Source organism: Molossus molossus, unplaced genomic scaffold, assembly GCF_014108415.1.
Source record: "Molossus molossus isolate mMolMol1 unplaced genomic scaffold, mMolMol1.p scaffold_m16_p_1, whole genome shotgun sequence".
Classification (NCBI taxonomy): Eukaryota; Metazoa; Chordata; class Mammalia; order Chiroptera; family Molossidae; genus Molossus; species Molossus molossus.
This window is the reverse complement of record NW_023425344.1, coordinates 177,348,414-177,375,138: the sequence shown is the minus strand read 5'-3', so window position 1 is coordinate 177,375,138 and position 26,725 is coordinate 177,348,414. Positions and strand designations below refer to the sequence as shown.

The window sequence follows — 26,725 nt, the reverse complement described above, 5'->3', positions numbered from 1 at the left end:
CCCGACCCTGGTTGGTCGTGCGGGTGGCAGCCACTCGATGTGTCCCTTTCACATCGATGTTTCCCTCTCTCTCCCTCCCACTCTATCTGTACAAAAAATGGAAAAATGTCCTCGGGTGAGGATTAAAAAAGAGCTTCCGAAACATAATCATTGATCCTGGGCAAAAATAATTCTCATAAATTACGGTACACTAATCATAATTTCAAATAAATAATTCATTCTATGGAATCTTAAAATTATAGCAGTAAATGCATTATTAATTACCATTTTGTCCCTGAGTCGCTCTCCACGGATAAAAAAGTCAGCACAGCCATTCTCTTCCTGGTGAGAGCCTTTGAAGACAGTGACGCAGCTCAGTCCACTCCCTCCAAGTGGTAACCATCCACCACTCGAGTCATCCCGGGTCATCACCACAGCTCGCACTCGTGCATAACTATTACTAAAACAAATGCAAAGATTATAAATTAGCTTTTCCATAAACAAAAACCAGCCAAGCTATCTGTCTTCTTTGAGAAACCAAAGATCACATTAGTTAACGTGTAGTAACTAAAGTGTTTACTATTTCTATGATAGTCCACACAAAGTAAACTATTTGAAAGAGGTAAAAAAAAACCCATAAAATAACATAAAAGATTAACCTTTATTTTGAAGACCAATCTCACAATACAAAAACTACAGAAGTCTTTATTTCAATTAATCATTTGAATAAATCAAGCACATTTGATTGCCATGGAACAAGTTAAGAAAATCCCAGAGACAAACTGTTAAATTACATGGATCATCATAAAACTTGACTATATATACTCACCTGCTGCAATACAACCAAGACAAATTACTGCTGTATTTTGGTACATTTAACCAAAGAACTTATGCATGTATGCATAACCCATGGACATGGACAACAGTGTGGTGAAGGCCTGGGGTGGGGGCTGGGGGGTTTGTCCAAAAACCAGATGAAGGGAGGCAATGGGGGGTAGGGGGAAGAGGGAGACATTGTAAGACTTTCAACAGTAACGATAAATTTTAAAAAATTGTGAAATCTTTGAGTTTCTAACATTTCTGGAATATATTATAAATAAAAATCTGAAACTTGGACACCACACTTTTTATTTCTTCTAACAACTAGGAATCTAAATCAAAAGTATAATATGAAGATAAATGTTCTATTTCAGTAACTTATCATGCAAATTGGTCTATAGAAACCTTTCATGCCTTCTTTTTGGCAGACTGTTCTTAAGACACTCCATTCTAGTTCCATTCAGAACCATTTCCCAGTATTATAGTTAACACAACTATTCTTTATATAAAATCTAAGAGGTCTGTTTCATCTACTAATGTTCTAGGTAACTGATATCTAAGCATTTTAGTTCTAAAACTTTTAATATAATAATTACAGATGAAATCTTTTCTAAAAGAAGTGTATCTTGCTGACTTCTCAGAAAATTATACTGAATATAACTCAAACTTGTCTTATTATTATTATTATCAATTGAGGTTCTATGTAACAGCTCTGTGCTACTTAGTATCTTCTGTATGATTTAAGTCTTAGGCTGCCAGTTGTCATTTTTCTTGTCATAGTGCTGGTCTGAAATCTCTCCCTTTCCTTTGTCTTACTTTACCTATTTTATTGAAGTATACTTTACACATAACATATATCTATCTTAAATACATAATTCAACAAATTCTGACAAATGTACATGTCTGTATTACCAACATGATAATCATGATAAAAGAGATTTTCATGATTCCAGAAAATTCCCTTAAGCCTCCTTCCCATCAAATAGAAACCATGATTCTGATTTCAAACATATAACATTAGCCCGGGCCAGTTTGGCTCAGCGGTTAGAGCGTCGGCCTGCGGTCCGGAGAGACCCGGATTTGGGTTCCCGCTAAGGGCACGTACTTCGGTTGCAGTTTGTCCCCGGCCCTGGTTGGTCGTGTGGGTGGCAGCCACTCGATGTGTCCCTTCACGTCAATGTTTCTCTCTCTCTCCCTCCCACTCTATCTGTACAAAAAATGGAAAAATATCCTCGGGAGAGGATAAAAAACAAAAAACAAACAAACAAAAAAACAACATATAACATTTTTTGCTTATTATGGGACTTCATATAAATGGAATCAAACAGAATCACCACTTGTACCCTTTATGTCTGATTTCTTTTACTAATTACGTTACTGTACTAGTAGTTCATTTTTTTTTTTTTACTGCTAGATAGTTCTCTCACTAAATAAATAAACCAGGTTTTATTTATTCTTACATTGATGGGCATTTGTACTGATCTAGTTGTTGATTATTATGAATACAGCTGTTAAAAAAATTCTAGTACAAGTCTTTCTGTAGAGACATATACTTTCATTTCTTTTAATTACCTAGGAATGGAATTGATGGGTCAGAGTAGTAAGTTTAACTATAAACTAAAAATCTGTTTTCCAAAGTGGTTGTACCATCATACGGTCCCCATCAATAATGTATGGTAGTTTCTGTTGTTCCACATCCTTATCAACATTGGATGTTTTCAGGCTTTTAAATTTTATTCATGGTAGTGAGTATATAGTGGTAACCTATTCTGCTTTTACTATCTATTTTCCTGATGACTCATGATGTTGATTATCTTTTCATATGCTTACTGGACATTTGTATGGCTTCTTTGTAAGTCTTTTGATTTTCTTTTTAATATGCTGTCCTTTATTACTGTCTTTTTTAGAAGTTCTTTAGATATTCTGGACACAAATCTCCTGTCAGAGAGCTATACACTTTTAAAGTTATACCGTGTTGTGGTTGAGTGAGAATTCTAAAGTCAAACTTTTATAAGTTGGATCCTGGCTCAAAAACTTACTAGTTGGATGTCCTTGAGAAGTTACAGAACCCACCTTTAATAAATGTAAATAATGCCTGACATATAATAAACCCTATAGAAGTATTAATTATTATGACTACAACAAAGAATTTTAAATTGATGAAGTTGTCATCCTGGTAATTCAAAGCCAGGTAGGGAAAAATAAAATGTACATGGTCAACCACAATCCTCTATTATTGGGGTCAAGATAATTCTTTATGTAGAATCTCTGAAAGTCTTTAGTTTTACAGGTGACCATCTTTCTAAGCTTTTTATTATTCAGTTATTCAGAGACTCTAATTCATTTTGGGCCCAATTCTTACCAATCTTCAACTCAGAGAACTGGTCAGTGGAGGCATGGGTACATAAAGGTTGGACTGCCATAAATATCAAATTAGAATCCTCCTCCTGGGATGGGCTGGAACAAGTACCTCTACTATAAGCATAACATGCATCTTAAGAACCTGGGGAAACCTATTCAGCAGAAACCAACTTGGAGGGACAGAATTAATACTAGACGAAAACCATTCGGTTTATCAAAAATTTAAGTCTAAGAACATACCAGAAGCACAGCACCTAACTTAGACATATTAGGTTTAAATGTCTGTGAACTAAACTCATGCATTTAAAGCTCAACACATTTGAAATTCAGGGAAGTTACCAAGTCACAAAGGTAGAAGTGGGTCAACACCTAAATTCAAGCTCCCAATATTCATCTAAGTGTCTAATTTTACTATAGAATCCTGACTCTTCCTTCTTATCTAATTATGTAGTAAACTGAGAAATTTAAGAATTTTATACTAGATTCTTTAAGACCTGGAGTAAAATACCCAATTGAGAAGCTCAGAGTACACCTTGACTTCAGAGTGTGATAGTAGTTATCCTCTTTAGGGCACAGACTCTTAGTTCATCATCTTTGAATCTTACTAAGGCGCATTCACAATTTGTGTAATAGTTCTCAGGCATATTTTATATTTTAAAAATATAAAACTGTACATAAGATTATCAAAAAAACATAAAAACCCTAGTGGTTATTTTAGAATGGTGAAATTAGGTATTTTCCTTTCATTTCTGTGTTTCTTCAAAAATTATTATTTTAATAATATTTATGAATTATAAGTAGTTTAAATAAATTAAAAGCCCACATTTTAACTATCTTTGGCTTTATGCAAGACAATGTAAACATTTTAGAATGTTATTTTTAACAGTGTGTAAAATATGTTTTAAACAAAAATATCCCTAACATAATTCATCCCAATACTCCCATTTTCTTTTTAAAAGTGCCACTTAGAAGAGATGTGCCATCCTTCCTAAAAAAAACAATAGAAAAAAATAAGATTTCCTTACTGGAATAGTAAAATTGCCTGATTTATTGTTCACCTTAACGCAACAAAATAGATTTATTTTAAGCTTGCCAGTAATTTAAATTAACTTTTTTGAATCTTATGTTTTCAACTATACCAAATATATAATTGTTTCTCTTATCTATTCAAATGGATCCTTCAAGGCTTTAAAGTACTCCAAAAGCCTATGTAAATCTGTATTCTCCCTACCATAGCCTTCATTAGTTTATAATTTAACAACTCAGTTTTCAACTTCAAGACCTAAGACTAGAGTAATTTACCATGAAATTCAAATTTTCAATATTGTGTGGTTTTTTTTTTGTTTTTTTTTTGATAGCCCTTCATTCTTGACAAGGTTAATCATTTCCACCTGTTTTTAATCTCATACCCTCCTTGCCTTCAAATGTCCTCTTCTTTTCCCAAATAAAAGCAGAAACTCTTTTGTCTAAAACATGCACCAATCCCAAAGGCTAACGGCAGCTCTTACAAAATTTGTCATACTCTTCTTGCAGCATAATAAAATGTGCACTTGCCATTCCCTCCTTAGATGAAAGTGACTTATGAGCAGGAAACTAAATTGTATTCTTCTATTTAAAGCAGTAATAAACAGCCCTGGCTGGAGGACCAATGAGTGGTGGGTTAGATTCTGGTCAAGGGCACGTACCTTGGTTGAGGTTTGTCCCCGGCCTTGGTCAGGTCGTGAGGGAGGCAACCAGTCCATGTGTCTCTCACATCAATGTTTCTTTCTCTCCCTCCCTTCCTCCTACTCTATCTTAGTACAAATGTAAAAATATCCTCAGGTGAGAATTAAAACAATAAATAAAGTAATAATAAACGATTTTTTCCTGATCATTAAACAATAGAAGCCCATTCTAATAAATGTGGAAAATAAAGAATAACAGTATTTGCCATCATGGAATTAATATTCAAAATTATGTTGGATTTTTACTCTCTGGTATCATATTTGCAATCTATTATTGTCTGACACAACAGCCATTTATAATGACATTATGCTCTCGGAAATTTCACTCTTGAGCTCCATTAAAATACTTAGTCGAAAGGCATTTGTTCCCACTGATTTACCTAAAATATCAACTCTGCCAATAATTAGTTATTTAGTATTATTTTCAAAAATATTTCCAACAGTCTTAGCCGGTTTTCTCGGTGGTTAGAGCGTCAGCCCAAGGACCAAAGAGTCTCGGGTTTGATTCCGGTCAAGGGCACTGCCTAGGTTGCGTTTCAGTCCTCAGTCTTGTTCGGGGGTCGTGGGAGACAACCAAACGATTTGTCTCTCTCACATTGATGTTTCTACCCCCAACCCCCCACCCCACCCCACCCCCCACTTCTACTCTATCTGAAGATAAATGGAAAAATATCCTCAGGTGAGAATTTTTTTTAAAAATTTTGTTTTCAAAATTTTAAAGCTCTATTCTTCATTTTGACAATGAACTACATAACAACCACTTTTTCAGCCTAGCTTTCATTCAAGGCTCTTATTAAATGTTGGTTGGTTTCCTTTATTTTATTCAAAACTCTAAATTGTACTTCAAATGCTAATCTCTGATCTTATTTGAACGACTGCATCAAATATATCCTTTCATCATAGTAGAGGATTTAGACAACTAATGCAGAAATCTGGGTGAGACGTAATGTTGGATTAGACTAGGGTGATAATAATGGCCAGAGAAATGGACTGATTTGGGTCTACTTTGGAAGAAGAGCCAAAAAGACTTGTTGAGGTTAGAACTACACAGTGTTCTAAATTATCTAAAATTCTTTTGTTTTTCTTATTGATTTTTGAGAGAGAGGAAAGGAGAGGGAAGAGAGAAATAGAAACACTGATGAGAGAGAACATCAATTGGCCGCCTCCACCATGCCCCGCATTGCAGATCAAGCCCACAACCTGGGCGTGTGCTCTGACCAGTTTTGAACTGGCGACTTCTTGGTGCATGGGTTGACACTCAACCAGTGAGCCACACCGCCTGGGCTATCTAAAATTCTTAATAGTAACCATAAGCTTTATTTTCTATACATTTCAACTGGTATTTCAATAAATGTAGGGCAATAAGTGGACCAAGAACAAAGACAAAGAGCCTCATTTTTTAGTTATTTTCTCCCTTGTAGAAACTTCCTGCGCTGTTATTACCAAGCCTGTTATATATCCACCCATCTGCCTTCTTGCTCTTTTCATTCTTTCTATACTATCCTTCAAGTGAGTTGCTTGTCATTGTTCTATTGATCTGCATACATTATTTCTATTACAGATATTAATTCTTTGCCTCCTTTCAATCTGTGGCTTCTTTTATTTTTTAATGTTGTCTTTGAAAGAACAAAGCTTTTATTTTATCACAGTCAAATACAGTTTTCTTTTATGATTTGTGCTGTTGACTTTTTATAGAATCTCATACATACCTATTTTTAACCTTTTACATCCCACTAAGAAATAAAATATTTTTTTCTTTTGAAGTCATTTCAGCAAATAGAATACTCTAGTTTCTGTGAAAGTAAGAAAGTCCCTCAAATCATCTATGTCAGGCAGAGCAAGTATTTCTGTATTTACTGAATTATAACACACATTAGTCCTTTTCCACTGCGGAAAAATTATACCTACTTTGGTCTTTGTTTCTCAACTACATACAACTCTCTGCTCTCCTGGGCATGGAAACCATGCCTTCAGAGCTGTTTGTTGCATAGTGTTGCTGAACTGAAACCTATCTCCATTAATTTCTTTTCATAGCTAGGGCTCATGCTGGTCTAGCATGAACCTGTACCAGAAAACTTCCCCATCCATTCCTAAACTTAATCCAACTTCTAAACATGTCTGTCCTTTCATACTTTAAAACTTCCAGGTTTTTTTTTTTTTTTTTTTTTCTTCATTGATAAATATTAAACGTTATTTCAAATAGTTCTCGAGTCTATCTTCACCAAAAATATTGGCATATTATTAGAATGATGTTGCCAATATACATCTATTATGTCCTTACTCAATAAGTTTCCTACCAAAAGAGGGCGTTTAATAAACAATTTACACTGCTTGAACGCACAGAAAAAATTATAACAAGGAGAGACTGTAGGCAGAGAGATTAGTAAGGGAGTTGTTATAACAAATTTTATGTAATAATATCTTAATAAATATAATGTTTACAGAGACACGTTGTCCTAATACTAAACCTATCTGTAAGGGAAAGCTGAAAAAAAGGTAGTCTGTATTTTCAGGCAACCATGTACCCATCTAAAAATTAGCAACTAAAGAAAATGAGGCAGCTCTCTCTATGGAGTGTGCCGTGCCTTTCCCCACCCATTAACTCTGGCGCAATTTCCTAGCCTCTCTTTCTCCTAAGCTCCAAGGGCTCTTATTTTGCCTCTTATAACTTGTTTCCTGCGCCCATAAAAAAGACAGAAAGAGAAGAAAATGAGAAGAGACACAAGCAGGCTTCCTGGCAGAAAGGTAAAAGAAAAAAATTGCAAGTAAAATTTGTCATCTTGAAATCAAACTGTTGTCGCATGGTATCTGGAGGTGTGGGGTGGGGGTGGGGGTGGGGAACAGTGAGAAAGAAAAGGAGAGAGGAACAGACAGAAAAACAAAGTATTTTAGAAATGTTACATTTAAAAAGTCAGTTACTACATTATTAATGACCAACCGACAATTAGTAATGTGCACAAATTTAGGGAACAGATCTGAAAAAAGCCAGATGTATGTAAGTCATTTTGTTTTGTATAGAAATGGTTCTTAAATTAAGGTACTAGAGTAACCACTGAAATTGTGATTAAAGCTACGGACTATTTCCCTGAAAAAAACAAACAAACAAAAAAAAACACATATTGCTAAAAACTCATATTTGAATACAATTCCAAGAGATTCACAAATCTGAGATTAAGACTATTTGGTCTAAAAGACAATGTTGCTTTCTGATAGATTTTTAGGTCCTATAATTTACAGATTTATCAAGATGATAGTTCCTAGCAAATGAGTTACCCAAATGCTTAAGTAAAGTGACATCATCCTCTCTGAAGTAAATTATAAAATGACTACACTTCCAAGGGAACAAAATCTATTAAGTAATAATCAGAAAATGAAAATGAAATCCATATAACATCATTTTAAGTGGAAAAGGGAGGCAGACAAGGAGGTCAGAATCAGAGAGATTTGAAGATGCTACACTGCTTGACTTTGACCACCAATAAGGTTAGTAAGACAAAGAATGCAGGCCTCTTAGAAGCTGGAAAAGGCAAGGAAACTGATTCTTCCCTGGATCCTCCATCCAAAAGGAATGCAGCCCTACCAACACCTTGATTTTAGCCTAGTGAGATTATTTGGATCTCTGACCTTCACTCTACAATAGTACCACAACAAAACAGTTCCCCCAAAAAGATACTTAGAATTCCTTAAGAGCTAAGAATTTATAACATTTTCCATACAAGGATGTTTACAGTAACAAAACATCCAGTTATCTACAATATATTTTAAATAAACATTACCATCCAAATATTAAATATTATTACAAAGACAGGTATAAAATAAAAAGGAAGCATTTAACAGAAATACTTTACAATCTTTAGTTTTCTCCAGACACACAGACTTGTTCCAATACAGCCTGGCATCCCAGCCTTCTCCACAAACTTCTATAGAACATCCCACAAATCACATCATATGCACGTATATCTTCTAAAGATATGTAGGCTCATTTTATTAAACAAAGTGGCTGCTCTGTGGAAGGGGAAGAGCAAATAAGGTCCTACCGAAAGAAAACTGGATATTCCCACATTGGATATACAAAACTAGACATGTCATAAGAGAGAAGATACAAACTCAGAAGGTGGACAGGCAGAAGAGGGAAGTCCAGAATCCTCTTGCATCACAGATGGATATTTCAAGAAAGAAAGATATGCTTGAAATGGGTTCCTGGTGGTAGAAGAAAAATGATCTTCGCCCTTTGAAAGGAGGCATAGGTTTAACAGAGAGGTATTCTTACAGACTCCAAGGTGAATATGGACAACCTCTAAATTGTAATACATTATCTAGTTGTACGTATTTCTTACTCTCCAGAAAGTCTTCCTGATGACTATCACTGAGTTAGGCATTTTCTGTAAATGTTTTCATCATGTAAGGGGTATGAGTAGGAGACTCAAATAATTGATACTTGATAGTTAACTGTGGTTAATAATTCTTCCTTAAAGCAAAAAGTGGACACTGTAGCATTTTTCTGATTTAAATTGGGTACATGATATCCTTGTGTATATATAAGAGGCTCCTTTCCAGCAGACAGGAAAAAGACATAGTACTCTATTACTCCTGTTTCTCGGTGTCTTCAGTAAAATTATATTGCTTGGTCTTATCTGTGCTACCAGAAATATTAATGAAAAAGATGGGGATTTATTACTAAGATGAAGCAATACTATTCTGACTGCTTCGGGCAATGGCAAGAGAATTCAGTAAGAGATCAATGCCCTCTCTAGTCAGAGAACAGATTCAAGGAGATTCAGTTGACACCCAGGAGGCAATTCTTTCATTGTCGACATTTAAGATGACTTTTGCTAAGGAAGCCAGCAGAATCACTTACACCTGTACCCACAACTTTTTGAATATGTTCCCCTCTCCTTTTATGCTCCTGTACATGCAATCTTATTTAGTAGAAGATCACTCACTTTTAAAAACACACCTCTAGCCTGGCCAGTGTGGCTCACTAGTTGAGTGTCGACCCATGCACCAAGAGGTCACAGGTTTGATTCCCGGCCAGGGCACATGCCCAGGTTGTGGGCCAAATCCCCAGTAGGGGGCGTGTAGAAGGCGGCCAATCAATGTTCCCTCTCATCGATGTTTCTCTCTCCCCCTCTCCCTCTAAAATCAATAAAGAATAAATAAATTAAATAAAATGCACCTCTAAACAAATATTTAGAGTACGGCTTACGCATGCGGAGAATGCATATAACCATGCACAGAACATACTAACATTTAATGGCAAGGAACAAATAACAGGGGCAAACTAGCAACCCTGCATCTCTAGAATAGTAATTCTTCAAAGACCAGGCAAACATCAAGATGCTAAAGAGATATGGAGTCAAGAGACAAGCCCCAAATTAACCTGCAGAATAATCTCCTGAGAAAAAGGAAGTAACACACAGTATTAAAAATCACTAATATCTGAGAGACCTAGATATATGGCCAACCAACACCTGGAAATATGTTCTAGGATTTATTTCCTTAAAATAGGCATTTAATAAACACTTGTAGAGCTGAATCCAGAAATAAAGAAAATCAGATGAGGAATGCTCAGCTCTTCTTATGAATACCTAAGAGTGCTTTTGGAGAGAAGTAGACAACACAAAGGGACTTCTACACTTATATGAGAATCTAGTCAAAATTTAGGAGACTTCATTAATATAGGTATATAATGACATAATGTTAACACTTCATCCCTACAAGAAAGTTTAGAGTTCCTCTAAAAATGCCACACTAGTCTAGAAATAAAAAGTGTAAGGGTAAATAGCAAATCCAATTGTGTGCAATTGTGGGACCTTTGAAACTTTAAAATACAAGCCATATATGTAATCTTCAATGTTCCAGTAGTTACATTTTTAAAAGTAAAAAGAAGATGGCATTAAAAATAGCTCCAAGAGCCCATCCCTCATCAGAAATACTAAAAAACAGAGTAAAAATGGTCAGAATTTTCTTTGTCAGAACTCTAGACACCAGTCAAAGGTTTACAGAGACTAAGCAAATGCTCTATCAAAGGGCAACTTAAAAATAATAGGAAAACTTTGTGGCACTTTTACTTGTCATTGGCCTAGCCCCACTCTCTACTCCTACACCTCAGCAGTGGTCTTGAAGATGGCAGCCTGCGCTCTCAGCATGGAATCCTGGTCCCATGTTCCAGAAAGAGCAGAACAGACCTTAGTCTCAAAGAATTGTGTCTGCAGCTATATGAAGGATCAACACAAGGCATTTGTGTTCCTCAAACACACTGTGAAGCAAACAAACAACCAGCTGCTGCCAAGGACGAAATATTACCAAGGCCAACAACATATGTCCCAAAAGCCTGGAAGGAAAAGCTGGGGAGACAGTTTCTTTAGGGAATTAGAGCAATCAAAACTGATCTCATATACTGGGGAATTCAGAAAGCCACATGCACACACAGGACACAACACATGTTCAGAAAAGATCTAAGAAGACCCTAAGTTCTTATCTTGGGCTGACCCCCATGCTCAGTACAAGCAGAAAGTAAAGGGTAAGGCAAAGTTGTAAAAGGCTTGGTACAGCACTGAAGGAATGCCTTGATATAATCTGTAAAGATGGAGAGAGTTATTTCCTTTCTTTTCTTTTTTTTCTCTCCCTTTCTTTCTTTTTTCTTTTTTAGCTCCTGGTGTTCAAGGAAATCTGTCAAAGCACAAGAAAACCACAGGCTAAAGGAACAGAGACTTCAGATACCACACATGGCAAAGAATAAAGACTTTACAAAAATAGTTTAGAAAAGTAACTAAACAAACTACATCCCATAGCCAGCAACAAAAACAAACCCTGAAGTATCTGATTTCCAGAGTTATCACATTATAATATTCAGAAAGTTCAATTTCCAACAAAAATTTACAAAACATGAAAAGAAACACGTAGTTTGGCTTATTCACAGATGAAATTAACAGAAATGGTCCCGGAGGAAGCACATATATATTGTGACAAATGCTTTGAATCAACTGTCTTAAATATACTCAAAGATAAAGGAAACCAGGAAAATAATGTATGAGGAATAAACAAATTATAAAAGGAACCAAACAGAAATTCTTCAGCTTATACATACAATAACTAAAATGAAAAATTCACTGGAATTTCAATAGCAGATTTGAGCAGGGAGAAGAATAAGTAAGCTTAAAGATAGGTAAACTGGCATCATCCAGTCTGAGGCACAGAAAGAAAAATGAAGAAAAAGGAACAGAGCCTAAAAAATCTGTGGTACACTAAAAACGTACCAACATATGTGTAATGGGCAGTCTCAAGTAGAAAGGAGAATGGGGAAGAAAGACGATTTGAAGAAAAAGGGCCAGAAGAGTTTCCATATTTGATAAAAGACATAAATCAACACATCATAGAAGTTAAACGCCACAAAGGCTAAAGAGCTAGAACCAAGACACATAAATAATCAAGTAACTGAAAGACAAAGAATCTTGAAGGTGCAAGAAAGAGGCTATTCATCATTATATACAAGGGGGGTCTCAATAAATTTATAGTCAATTTTGAAAGCAGTATGGAATTACCTCTAAAAGGTAAAAATGGAACTGCCTTATGACCCAGTGATTCCACTTCTGATAATTTATCAAAAGAAATCTGAAACACTAATTAGAAAGTTCATAGCAGCATTATTTACAATAGCCAAGATTTGGAAGCAGCCCAAGTGCACATTGAGTGGATAAAAAAGCTGAGGTACATTTACACAATGGAATACTACTCTGCTGTAAAAAGGAAGAAAAGTTAACTCTTTGCGACAGCATGGATGGACCTGGAGAACATTATGCTAAGTGAAATAAGCCAGTCAGAGAAAGACAAGTACCATATGATTTCACTCATGTGGAATTTAATGAACAAACTGAACTACCAAGCAAAACAGAGACAGACTCAGAAAGGGAGCAAGCAGACAGGTCTGGTGGAGCAGGGGTCCCTGGGGTGGGGTGGGGGGCTGCGATAGAGCAAGAAAGAAAAAAAAAGAGAACTCATGGGCATGGACAAGCGTTGTGAGTAGTGTGGGGGGAATAAGGCACAGAGGAGATAAATGGTGATGGAAAAAATAAAACAAGGGGAAGGGAGGAATCAGTGGGGGGGGAGGAGAAACATCTGTAACAAAAATAAATTAATTAATTAAAATAAATTAAATGAATAAAAATAAAACAATAAATAAATAAAAATTTTAAAAGGGTTAATTTCTCACAGAAAACAATGGAGGCAAGAGACAATGAGATAGCACATGTAAAGAGTTGGGGAAAAACCTGTCAATCAAGAACTATACACGGCAAAACTATCCTTCAAAAGTGAAAGGGAAATTAAGGCATTTCCAGATAACTAAAAAGTTGAGGGAGTTTGACACCAGTAGATCAGCTCTACAAAAAGTGCTAAAACAAGTCCTTCAGTTTAATATAAAAAGACACTAGGCATGAACTCAAAGACATATGAAAAAATAAAGAACTCTGGTAAGGGTTACTACATAGGTGAATATAACCCCAGTATTAAGGTATTTTTGGTTTGTAACTTCTTTTTGTTTTCAATAATTACAAATTTAAATTAATAGTCACATTAATGTATAAATGTAATTTGTGACCATTACAATATAAAAGGGAGTAGAGACCTGTATAGAAGCAGAGTTTTTATATCCTATTAAAGCTAAACTAGCACCCTGGCCAGTTTGGCTCAGTGGTTGGAGCATCAGCCTGCAGACTGGAGAGTCCTGGGTTTGGTTCCCGTTAGGGGCACGTACCAAAAAAAAAAAAAATTAAAGCTAAACTAGTAACAATTTAACTAAGTTGTTATAAATTTAAGATGTTAATTGTAATCCCCGTGGTAACCACTAAGAAAATATCTAAAAAACAGAGAGAGAGAACAAGAAATTAGAAGGGAATTAAAAATAAAACAAGAGAAAAAAAAAATCAAATGCACAAAACCGAAATGGAGAAAATAAAAAAACAGGAAATGTATAAATATACAAAAACAAACAACAAAATGGCAAAAGTACTTCATTATTAGTAATTACTTTACATGTATGTAGATTAAACTCTCCAATCTTAAGGTAGAGGCTGGCAGAATGGATTTAAAAAAAACAGATACACAATCCAAATATATACTATCTACAAGAGATTCACTTTATATCCAAAACCACAAACAGATTAAAAAATGAAAAAATGGTCCTGTTCGGTTTGTCTCAGCAGTTGAGAGTGTCAACCCAAGCACCAAAGGGTTGTGGATTCTATCCCTGACCCTAGTCAGGATCGTGTGGGAGGCAATCAATCAATGTGTCCCTCTCACATCAATGTTTCTCTCTCTCTCTCCCCCCGTCTCCCTCTCCCTCTCCCTCTCTCTCCCTCCCACCCTCCTTCCTGCGTTCCTCCCTCCCACTCTATCTGAAAAATCAATGGAAAAATATCATTCAGTGAGGATTTTAAAAAAAGGATGGGAAAAGATATTCCATGAAATGATAGCCAAGAGAGAGCTGGGATGAATTTATTAATACCATCCCTGTCCTACTTGAAGTAAAAAATTGTTAGATAAACATCATTATACATTGATAAAAGAGTCAATTCATCAAGAAGATGTAACAATTATAAACATATATGCACCAAATAGCAGGATCCCAAACTATATGAATCAAAAATTGACAAAACTGCCCTGGCCAGTTTGGCTCAGCGGTTAGAGCGTCGGCCTGCGGTCCGGAGAGACCTGGGTTCGGTTCCCGCTAAGGGCACGTACTTCGGTTGCAGTTTGTCCCCGGCCCTGGCTGGTCATGCGGGTGGCAGCCACTCGATGTGTCCCTTCACGTCGATGTTTCTCACTCTCTCTCCCTCCCACTCTATCTGTACAAAAAATGGAAAAATATCCTCGGGTGAGGATAAAAAAAAAAAAAAAAAAAAAAATTGACAAAACTGAAGGGAGAAATAGATCTACAATAATTGTTGAAGACTACAGTCATATTTTTAATAATTAATATAACATCATCTATAAAAATGAAATACTGATGTGCTACAACGTGGATCCTCACAAATATAATGCTAAATGAAAAAAAGCCATACACATAAGGTCATCACATATTACATGATTCTATTTATAAGAAATATCCAGAACAGGTACATCTATCAACAGAAAACAGATTGGTGGTTGCCAATGAATTGAGGGTGGGGGATAAAATGAAGTAATTGCTTAATGGATATGGCTTTTGGATTTTTTTTTTAAGGTGATAAAAATGTTTTGGAACTAGATTGAGATGGTGGTTACACAACATTGTGAATGTACTAATGTGGGAGACATTTTGCATGGCATCCATTTTGTTAAAATCTGCTCTGCCATCACCTTCCCCAAGGCAGGATATCTCTGCCTTCTGCATTTCTTTATCTCTACATTTCTTTAAGTAAAATCTGCTCTGCTATCTTCTGCCCCAAGGCAGGATATCTCTGCTTTATCTCTGCATTTTGAACCATTTACTCAGTCTTTTGTTCCACCCGTGCTTGGGGTGGTTACTCAATAACTATCGCTTGATAACAAATGATCTTGTTTTTCCTGCCCTATATATTGTGTCAATTTCCCCAGAATAAACGAGACTTGATCAGAGACCTGTCTTGTCTCCATTTCTCGTGTCTCTTGTCCCTCCTCATCCTCACTCCCCCTCTAGAGTCCTCGTTGCTCGACCTGCGGGACGGGTCATACTAAATGCCACTAAATTGTACACTTTAAAATACTTATATTTGTTGAGTGGTTAAATTTGTGAATTTCACCTCAATTTTTTTAAATGTATAAACAGGTGAAATTAATATTAATAGTATATTTTATTTAATCCAATACATCCAACATAATATCTTAACAGAAAATCAATATAAATAATGAAAGACAGCCCTGGCTGGTTATGCTCCGTGGTTAGCGCGTCGGCCCACAATCCAGGGTCGCGGGTTCGATTCCAGTCAGTTGCGGTTTGGCCCCTGGCCCTGATTGTGTGGGAGGCAACCAATCTATGTGTCTCTCTCCCATCCATGTTTCTCTCTCTCCCTCCTTCCCATTCTATGAAAAGATAAACAGAAAAATATCCTCCTGTGAGGATTTAAAAGGAGATTTTACTTTTTCTTCATACCAAGCCTTCAAAATTTGGTGCACATTTTTAATATACACAGCACATGCTGGTTCTAGCTAGTGCTTAATAGTTACATGAAGCAAACAGCTACCAAACTGGACAGGGAATCTTATAGAAAGATTATAAAAATTAGCTGTCAGATGAGCTTATATTGAAAAGAAGACATTTTATCTGGAATCTTACATTCTAGCATATAACACCTATAGCTAATCCCCAATGTCTTCTCATTTTTTATAAACTACTCACCTAAGAAACAAGATGCAATTACCTTTGGTTGTATTTTCTTCCCCCGGAATGTTCCTTACTCCTATGTAAAAACCCACACTCAATTCTCATCTTGGCTTCTAAAGGCTATAAGGGTTTCTCCTTCTGATGAATTCAATGTATTTATCTTTAGGTAGTTACATTATTTTCTATTATTTAACTTCAATCTTCTATTTACCACATCTTAAACTGCTCTATACCACCCATAGTACCTCATATATAGCAAGAACTTGACATTCAACATTTACCTATTCCAACACAACCCTCTTCCTATAACAACTAATAAACAATATTTCACATACAGGTAATGATAATACCAAAAGGATATATTCACTATCCACTCTTGATAGATAGTTGTCAGCTGAACTAAATAATCAAAGTCCAAATACCTGAACTAGGCTACTTAGCATCCTTAACCCACAAAACAAAACGGGAAACACAGCAGGGCAACTTCAAGACTTCTCTTCAGCAGGAGTCCTCATAGCAATTTAGGGGCTATTCTTTAGCTCCTAATTGATAGTTCAATTATGAAGAAATGAAACCCCATGAGTAATAATTTATCGTGGCTTAAAAGCCCCACACTCCATATAGGTACTAAAATATCTCCTAAGAGGTCTATGGACATATTTCTGTAAGTCCTGGCAAGGGATACACCATGGTAAAAGAATACATCACATCCAGGGCAGACCAAAGCTCTCTGGGTTTCCACCAGTAATCCCTCCTTTTATAAGTGGTTTTGATTTCTAAGGTTTCGATTACCTGATGTCAACTGTGGTCTGAGAATATTAAATGGAAAAGTCCAGAAAAAAACAATTCATAAATTTTAAATTATGCACTGTTGTGAGTAGTGTGATGATATATCATGCTGCCTTGCTCCATTCCACCCAAGGATGTGAATTACCCCTTTGCCCAGCATATCCACAATGTATATGCTACCTGCCCTTTAGTCACTTAGTAGCCCATCTATGCTATCAGATTAGACAACTGTGGTATCGCAGTGCCTGTATTCAAATAACCCTTATTTTATTATCATAATTGTTCTAGGTTATTATTAGTTATTGTTTTAATCTCTTACTGTGCCTAACTTATAAACTGAACTTCACCCCAGGTATAAATGTACTAGGGAAAACAGTAAATACAGGATTCAGTACTATCTGCCGTTTCAGGAATCCACTGGGGGTCTTGGAACATATCCCTCATGGACAAGGGAGCACTACTGTACTTCACAGTCCTCCATATCCCAGTGCTTTTTACCAATCCACTATGTTGCCTAATATAATTGACATTCTATCTTCATCAGGATTCCAAAGAACCAGAGCTTAAAAAGTTAACCCACAGTAATTTTTCCAAAAAGGAGAATGAATTTGGTTAAGTCTTTATTACTATGTAAAACTGCTAAGTAACTGCTAAACTGATGGGAACATATTTACATACATATCTAATTTAAAGGCATGCTTTCTCAGTATAATTCACTTTAACATCAGTTAAATATTGATATTGCCTGATTAGATAGAATCTATTCATTATAATAATATTCTAACTGTATACAAATAAAAATCAGTAAGAAATTACCTTAGTCATTTTTTAATAATCTGAGCTGTAAATCTAAAAATACACTGCTGCTTTTAACAAATAAGATACCCTCCAACATGTCACTGGCAGAGGCAGAAAAATTCTAATAGCCTTTTATTTTAAAAGTGAACTGTGACAGAACATTTTGAAAGAACATCAAATATGTATTTGAAGTAGGGAAAATGAGCGGGAGAGGGCATTTACAAGACCTGCCAGTCAATTTGTGCTGGCACAGAGCAGATTTATTTACAAGTGGAAAGGCAGGACATATGCTCCTCTGAATCAAGTCTTCTGAGGAGAAAGTCTTGGCAGATGCCAATTAACCAGAAGAACAGGGATCCCTTTGGGGATCAAAACAAAGACGCCCTCTCTTGGTAACATTTCTCCAGTTAGACAAAATTAACTAAGATTTAGTTTCAGAGCTAGTTCTTCTTAGCGAGATTTCCTTAATGCCTCAATTTTTCCATACTCAATTAAATAGACAGTAAGTGGTACAGCAAGGAAATCAAACGAAAGTCTGGGTAGAAAGCCTATGCTTTATATCACCATTACAACCAAGCAAATGGACAGTTGATATAATTCACTGATAAAAAACAGTATTTACAAATTATTTTATCTCAATCTTCAGGGTTCCAAGAATCTGCTGCAGTCCTGCAGAGTAAGTTAAAAAGCAATCTCTGTTGAACAAGTGCATGCACACTCACACCCCTGCCTGCACATGGACACAAGATTCAAGTGCCAACACTGGAAATTTAGCAGGATCCCTGCTTACTGAGTTGTTAGCAGTGTACTGACAATGTTTCAAACCAAAAGGGTTTTAATTTTAAATAAAACTGACTTCATTTTAAATTTATTCTGATTAACTTTCCTTATGTATCTCCCCATCCTATTAGCTCTAACTAGGTACACAAAATCCTTATAGCCACAGTGTCTCTTCTCAGAGTTCAAAAGTCCTGGAATTGAGTCTCATTGGCTCTGATTTGTCTGGCTTGTGTTACTGGATAATCCTTTAACCAATCATCCCACAGAGGGTCAACCCACCCAAATCAAAAGGCCTGAAAGTAAAGAATGGATGATTCCCCCCCAAAAAGTAGGGCACTCTTGCCAGAACAATAATAAAGATACTCTTGGCATACTAAAACAACAGATGACCATTACAATATTGAAGGAGGGGACATGGGAGTGGATTTAAGAAAAGGTAAAAAATCATTTAAAGTAAGTAGCACATCATGAAAGTAGACACAAAGTATGCAATATATATGTTATTCTTGCTCGAGTTGGAAAATTACTTAAGACAACAAACATGACTTAGACTAAATAGGAATCTACTGGTGAAGGCCTTGTGTATTAAAAAAGGGAACTATTCTAGGTGTCTGTGCAGGGGGAATATCATTAAATTGGTATCTAAAAATAATTGTATTGAAAAGTAGGATTGGGAAAGCTGGAAATAGTCAGGAGTAGAGACAGAAAGGCAGCAAGGAAGATGCTATTTGTATCCAAATGCTATTTCAATAATGAAGCCTGGGAATAGAGCAGTGTCTTTATAGGAAAGGTAGCAAGCAGAATCCTCGATTTATTATTTTCAACAAAACTCAGACAGAACAAGTAATACAAAAGTAAAAGAGGGGAATACTAAAAATACAGGAGTCAAAGATAAACTCCAAGATTGTAGGCTTGTAAAGATTCAGTCCAGTGGTGCTGTATAGAGTGTAAAGGATGTAGAAACAAAGTTGTCATAAACATAGACTAACCGTTCAGTTGTCAAGTGTGGTAAGAACACTAAAGAAAATAACTCAAAAGCCTTGGGGAGCATAAGTAATTCCACAGTCCCTAGCACATGATAGATGTTTGATAAATGGATGGATTGGATGTTTTTTTTACAGTCTAAACATTAAACAGTAGTAAGTATCCAAAATGATAAGACACAGTCCCTGATCTCACAGAACTCACTGTACACTATCTTAAATAAATAATAAGGGCAATACTTCTTTTAAAACTGCCATCAGAGCCCTGGCCGGTTTGGCTCAGCAGTTAGACTGTCAGCCCACAGACTAGAAGAGTCCCGGGTCCGTTCCTGCTAAAGGCAGGTACCTCGGTTGCAGTTTGTCCCGGGACCTGGTAGGGGTCGTGGGGGTGGCAACCACTTGATGCGTCTCTCTCACGTCAATGTTTCTCTCTCTCTCTCTTCCTCCCTCTTTCCCTCCCGCTCTGTCTGAAGATAAATGTAAAAATGTCCTCAGGTGAGGATAAAAAAATAAATTAAAAAACAGAAAACAAAAAAATGCCACCAGAGTTCCGAGGAACAAGTGATTAATTCTGGTAATGAATGCCTCAAGAGCGAATCAGAAGCCTGTGTAAAAGTGGCATATACTACTGAAACCGAGCTTTAAGAAAAATAATTCTCTTTAGGAAAAAGACAGGAATCAGTGGTAGGCATCAGAATACTTAAGATAAGCAAGAAAATTTGAGAAATCAAGTGTAGTCAACGTCCAGAAACTAGTTTTGTCTTAAAATGCAGAAGAAAACCTTAGTTAATTAGAAGTATGATTTGAATGCAAAAGTACTAATCAATTGATGACAGTAAATGTGGAACATTCATTTCTCCAGTAACATTCTGTCAATTTGTTAAGCCAAATCATTTTAAGTATGATAGTCTGGCTTTTAGATAGGCATTAATAGCTATAAATGTTTGAATTTTCTATCTCCTTTCATTTCACAGAAGATTCAGATTCAGCCTATAATGATTCCTAAAATATTAGGTATCTTAAAGCAGAGGTAAAAACAAGCATAAATGAGCAAAGATTACTGCTTTCGGTAAAGATTAGTGCTTATGATAATTGTAGCGGTGCAGACTATGACTAGTAAACGGAACACTTAACGCTCTACACACCAGCAGCTGCCTTATAAAAATGTAGGATCAATATTATAAGAATGTTTTGATCTTTTTAGAGAAGCTAGAAATCCTGCCTATATGAAATCTTCTCTGATTTCTTAAATACCGGCTCATTTATATGTGGACTGGTTTCACCTTCAGTTTTCATCTTGTCTTAAACAAATAAATGATGTTTTTTAGTTCAACAGAGATAAATCGGTTGTATCCATTTTTACCATTGCATTTACCTATTTTTTAACTAGAAAACTATATAAATAAACATAGCATATTTTAGGATCTCCCAAATAGTGCAAGCAACAAGAAAGAGCAATTAACCAATCAGTACTTTATCATCAATTCCTTAAACTAAATGTCACTTTAACACATTTTTCATTTCAAAGTACTGAACATACTTTGCTCTTAAACATGAAATACAAAACTTGTAAAATCTCAGCAAGTTCATTAACTAAGGACCACAAAGTGACTAGGAATCATGGCCAAACTTGTTATAAAAATTTCACTGGCTCAGAGGTTCCTAAATTTATGTCTGAGGATTAGCTCTGACAGCATTATCTTGATAACTTTTTTTTAATCCTCACCCGAGGACATTTTTGCATTTATCTTCAGATAGAGTGGAGGGAGAGAGGGAGGAAGAGAGAGAGACACACATCAATGTGAGAGAGACACATCTAGTGGTTGCCACCCACACAACCCCAAATGGGGCCAGGGACAAACTGCAATCGAGGTACATGCCCTTAGTGGGAAACAAACCCAGGTCTCTCTTGTCCGTGGGCCAACACTCAACCGCTGAGCCAAACTGGCTAGGGCATGTTGAGAACTTAAAGATTCCCAATGTCCACTCTCTGATGCCTACAGGATGAAGCTGAGCAGATCTGTATTTGGAATATTAGTAAACTATAAAACTAATTTTAATTTTGAATAAATTGATAAAAAAAGTAATTGCTATACATTCTTTTCAGGAAAATTTCTTTCCTATCTCTTCAAGCAATATAGCTAGCTACTCTAATCTTGGGATTTAAAATAACCTTAAAAAATTAAGTTTCAGAAGAAAACACTAATACAAGAACTCCATAGTCAAAGCAAAAATACTGATTAAAGATTGCGTGGCAATCTAAAATCTTTTACTAGGTCCTTACCATGACTTACAAGACTACACCTCTGACTCTCTCCTAACCCACTCATACTATCTCCAAGGACAATAGCATTCTTTCTACTCCTTAAACAGTTTCATCCACCCCAGGGCCTCTGTGCTTGCTGTTTCCTTTACTTGGATGCTCCCTTAAGTGTCAGCTAACAGAGATAAATCCTCCTCAACTTGGATCCACCCAATCTAAACTAGTTCCAATACCCAGCTTCTCTCCACCATAATTCTATTACACTCTATTTCTTTTCCTGGTTTTATTTTCCTTATAATGCTTATGACCATCTGAAATTATCTTATTGACTGCCTCCTATTAATAGAAGGCATGTTCCATGTGAGCAGAGACCGTTTTTTCCTTGCTCATTACTGCACTGAATAGAATATTATATGAGACTTAGTAAGCGTTCAATATGTATGTTATTGTTGAGTAAGCGAACAGAAAAGCATACAAACTCCCAATCTTAGTCTCAAGTGATTAATATGCCACACAGATGAGCCTCTATAAAAACAATAAAATGTTTTATAAAATTTGGTCCTAAGCAAGATTAAAATAGGAAAATTTTGGTTACTTAGCTTCCTCTACCTTCCTCCTCCCAGTTTCCTTCCTCATTCCCCTGTGCCCTTCTTGGTCAGGTAATTTTCATTTGGTAAACATAAAAGACTCCAGAAGCAGCTAAGAATGACATGGAGACTGTAAATAAATACATCCTTACAATGCAATAAAAAACCAGAAGATATAGAACTTTTCTCAGTTATATGTCATTCAGAGAAAACCGCCTGGAATCTCAGAGTGATTTGTCTTTCTAGGAACCCAGGTGCACTCTGAATCCTGAGAGAGCTGAAGAATGAGTACAGGTAAATCACAGAGAAGCCGAAAGGTAAAGAAAGGGAAACAATGATTTTCCTGATAGAAGTTTATTTAATGCAAAGGGCTCCTGTTTCCTCAAGGAGTTCACCATTTAAATAATAATATTAAATAGGATTACAGACAATACAAGTAGCAATAAACAATGTGCAGGCCCTGGCCAGTTTGGCTCAGCACTTAGAGCATAGGTCCGTGGACCAGTGAGACCCAGATTCAGTTCCCACTAGGGGCACGTGCCTCGGTTTCGGTTTGTCCCTAACCCCGGTTGGGGTCGTGTGGGTGGCAGCCAGTCGACGTGTCTCTCTCACATTGATGTTTCTCTCTCTCTCTTCTTCCCTCTCTCCCTCCTGCTCTATCCAAAGATAAATGCAAAAATGTCCTCAGATGAGGATTAAAAGAAAAAAAATGTGCAGTATGAATAAAAATACATAGAAACAGAAAAGAGGAGGAGAATCTTAAATATAAATTTGATAAACTTAAATTTGGGACCACATTACTTTGACATAGTTTGCACCAAAAGGGGAACTAAACTGGAAACTGAGAGCCACTATTTCAAAAAATCTTTACTACCTTGAATAATATTTTAAAAATTATTTAATTCAACATTAATTCTTGAAAATATCCTTGGTAAAGAAATATTAGAAAGAAACTCCTTAACATGGTAATGGCTGTTTAAAACAATAAATATTACCATACCTCAAAAGTGAAATACCTAAGGCATTTCTATTATAGCTAGATTTAGGATATTACTAGGAAGGTTTTAAAAAATTAAAATATAGTAATATAATTAAAAGAGGAGGAAGAGAAAGAGAAATAAAATACAAATATCAATTTAAAAATCACCTTATTTGAAGATTATATAATTATTTACCCCCCAAAAAACCACCCCACATTTTTTATTAGTAAAGTAAGAAAGACTTTCAGTTTCCAATCCAGTCTCAAAGAGGCTTGGAAGCTGCCAATCTGTGCTAACAACAAGTAAAAAGCTAAACAAACTGAAAAATGAACAGATCTTAGATTCACAAGGAAAGTAAAGCTACAGGAGAAACGGCTGCTCTCAAAATTGGGAGATACAGGCAAACAAATACATAGAATCACAACTTACTGGAGCAGAAACCCAAGAGCAAAGAACAGAGACCTCAGTGGGAAACAGTGCCACAGTAGGGAAACTTGAGGCACAACTGATGAATTGCAGGAGGCTTAATGTAGACAACTGGGATTAAAAACTCCGAAAAGACCCAGTCATTGAAGTGCCCCACACTTTTGTGAATTTTACTTCTTGGAGCTCTACCAAGTCCTTACAATGAATATCAGAGAAAAAAATCCTTCATGCTTCCAGAAGGGAAGGGGGAAAGGAATTATTTTGAAATATATCAGAGCACTCTTTTCTTAAGAAAGTTTGCCCTCAGCAGAATTTATTTAAACCAGAGCCTAACCTCCTAGAGTTTTATCAGCACCTAAATCTCAAGAAAAGGAAACTCCCAAATATCGCCCTCTCCAGCCATCCTGTCCTACCTAAGAGGGGTCAGGAGGGAAATAAAAAGCACTTGAAAAATTCACAATCCAGAGACACATGATCACAAAAAGATTAAGACCCCCTAAGAAAGTTCTGGAGATCAAATGTACACAATGTAATTATATCTAATAATACTGTATTATATACTTGAAATCTGCTAATGGTACATCTTAAATGTTGTTACAGCACAGACACAAAAAAAATGCTAACTACATTCTGTGGTGGATATGATAATCAGATTGATTGTGGTGATTACTTCACAATGTATACGTATACCAAAATATCAAATTATACACCTTTAATTTGATAAGTATAAACAATTTTCTGCCATCATACCTTAATAAAGGTGGGGTGGGGGAGGGGGGAACTGAGACCTAAAAATAGGACTATAAAGCACTTCCCCACACTACCACTACATTATTAAAGGCCTCTTTATAGTAGTTCCTTTTATCAAGTCTGGCTACGAAGAAAAAAATTACAAGACATACTAAACTGCAAAAAAAAACAAACAAAAATCCTACACATTTAATGAGACAGAGTACAGAACCAGAATTAGATATGACAGAAATATAGGAATATCAAACCAAGAATTTAAAACAACTATGATTTATATGCTAAACTCTGTAATGAATGAAGTAAACACTATGCAAGAAGAGATGAGCAATGAAAGCAGGGATGGAAATCCTAAGAACCAAAAAGAAATGCTAGAGATCAAAAACACTGAAACCAAAATGAAGAATATATTTGATGAGCTCATTAACAGATGACATGGCCGAGTAAATGTATCTCTAACTTAAGGATATCTCAATGGAAACCTCTAAAACTAAAAAGCAAAGAGAAAAATAGGCTGAAAAAGCAAGCAAACAAACAAACTCCAAATAGAATATCGAAGAACTGTGGGACAACTAAAAAATGTGTAGCATACATATAATGGGACTTCCAGAAGAAGAGCAAAAGACACAGAAGAAATATTCAAAACAATAAGGACTAAGAATTTACCCAAATTAACGTCACACACCAAACCACTGATCCAGGAAGCTCAGAGTAGACCAAGCAGGATAAATACCCCCCAAAACATTGCACCTACACATAATATTTTCAAACTACAAAAAAAAAAAAAAAAGGTAAAGGAAAATCCTGAAAGAAGCCAGAGGGAAAAAAACACCTTATTTGTAAAGGAACAAAGACCAGAATTACATCTGACTTCTTGGAAACCATGTAATCAAGAAGAGATTAGAGTAAAATATTCTAAGGGTTGACAGAAAAAATACCCAACAAACCAGAATTCTATACCCTGTAAAATTATCCTTCCAAAGTGAATGGGATACAAAGATTTTCTTAGGCAAATAAACATTGAAGGAATGTGTTGCCAGCAGACCTGTCATACGAGAAATGTTAATAGGAGTTCTTTAGAGAAGAAAAATTATACAGGTCAAGAATCTGATCTACATAAAGAAAGAGATGTTTTCCTTATTCTCAAATGATCTAACAGATAATAACTTATTCAAAATAATTACAACATAGACCATTATGTATGTTTATGTGTATGAAACATAAAATAACACACGAGTCAAAGAAATCTCAAGAGACATATTAAAATATTCTGAATTAAATGAAAATGAAAACACAATTTGTTGAAATTTGTGAGATGCAGCAAAAGCAGTGCATAGAGGAAAATTTAAAACATTAAATACATACATCAGAAAAAAAGAAACATCTAAAATCAATCATCTACACTAACACTTTAGCAAAACACAAAAAGAAAAGCAAACAAAATCCAAAGAAAGCAGAAGAGAAAAAATAATAAAAATTAGACCAGAAATCAGTGAAATTGAACACAGAATAAATACAGAAAATTAATAGAAATAAACCAACAGCACCAGAAGTTGGATCTTTAAAAAGTTCAATAAAGTCTACCCAGGCTAACTAAAAAAAAGAGAGAGAAAATATAAATTACTAACATCAGAAATGGGAACAAAGACATTATTAAAGATCACAAGGGTGTTAAAAGAATATTATGAACAACTCTGTGTCTACAAATTTGATAACCTACATGCAATAGATCAATTCCTTGAAAGATACGATCTTCTAAAACTCACACAAGACACAGTCAATATGAAGAGGACTATATAACTATTTTTTTTAATTTATTCAATAATTAATAACCTTCTAAAGCAGAAAGCATCAGGCTCACCTGGGTTCACTGATGAATTCTCACAAACATTTAAGGAAGAAATCATACCAATTTCCTACACTCTCTTTCAGAAAATAAAAACAGGGAATATTTAACTCATTCAATGAGACCAGTGTTACCCTAATATAAAAACCAGACAAAAACATTACAAGAAAACCTTTTTTGAAAAAAGGAAAGCTTCAAACCAGTATCTTTCATGATTTTGCAGAAAATAATTTTATTCAACAATGTGATAAAAATTATACGCCACAATCAATCAAGTGGGATTTATCCCAGGTATGCAAAGC

At 35.6% G+C, this 26,725-nt stretch overlaps 1 protein-coding gene across 2 annotated transcripts in view; it reads right to left on the bottom strand.

Annotated features, from left to right (window-relative positions):
* The window catches only part of SPRED1 (sprouty related EVH1 domain containing 1), a 124,200-nt gene that overhangs the window by 63,359 nt on the left and 34,116 nt on the right, over positions 1 to 26,725 (bottom strand). Inside the window, exon 2 of one of the 2 annotated variants that reach the window (XM_036281383.1) lies at positions 265 to 439. In XM_036281383.1, the coding sequence (XP_036137276.1) occupies positions 265 to 439 (175 nt within the window). Of the gene's footprint in view, positions 1 to 264; positions 478 to 26,725 lie in introns of those variants that run through there. The other variant, XM_036281373.1, reaches the window with a different exon arrangement.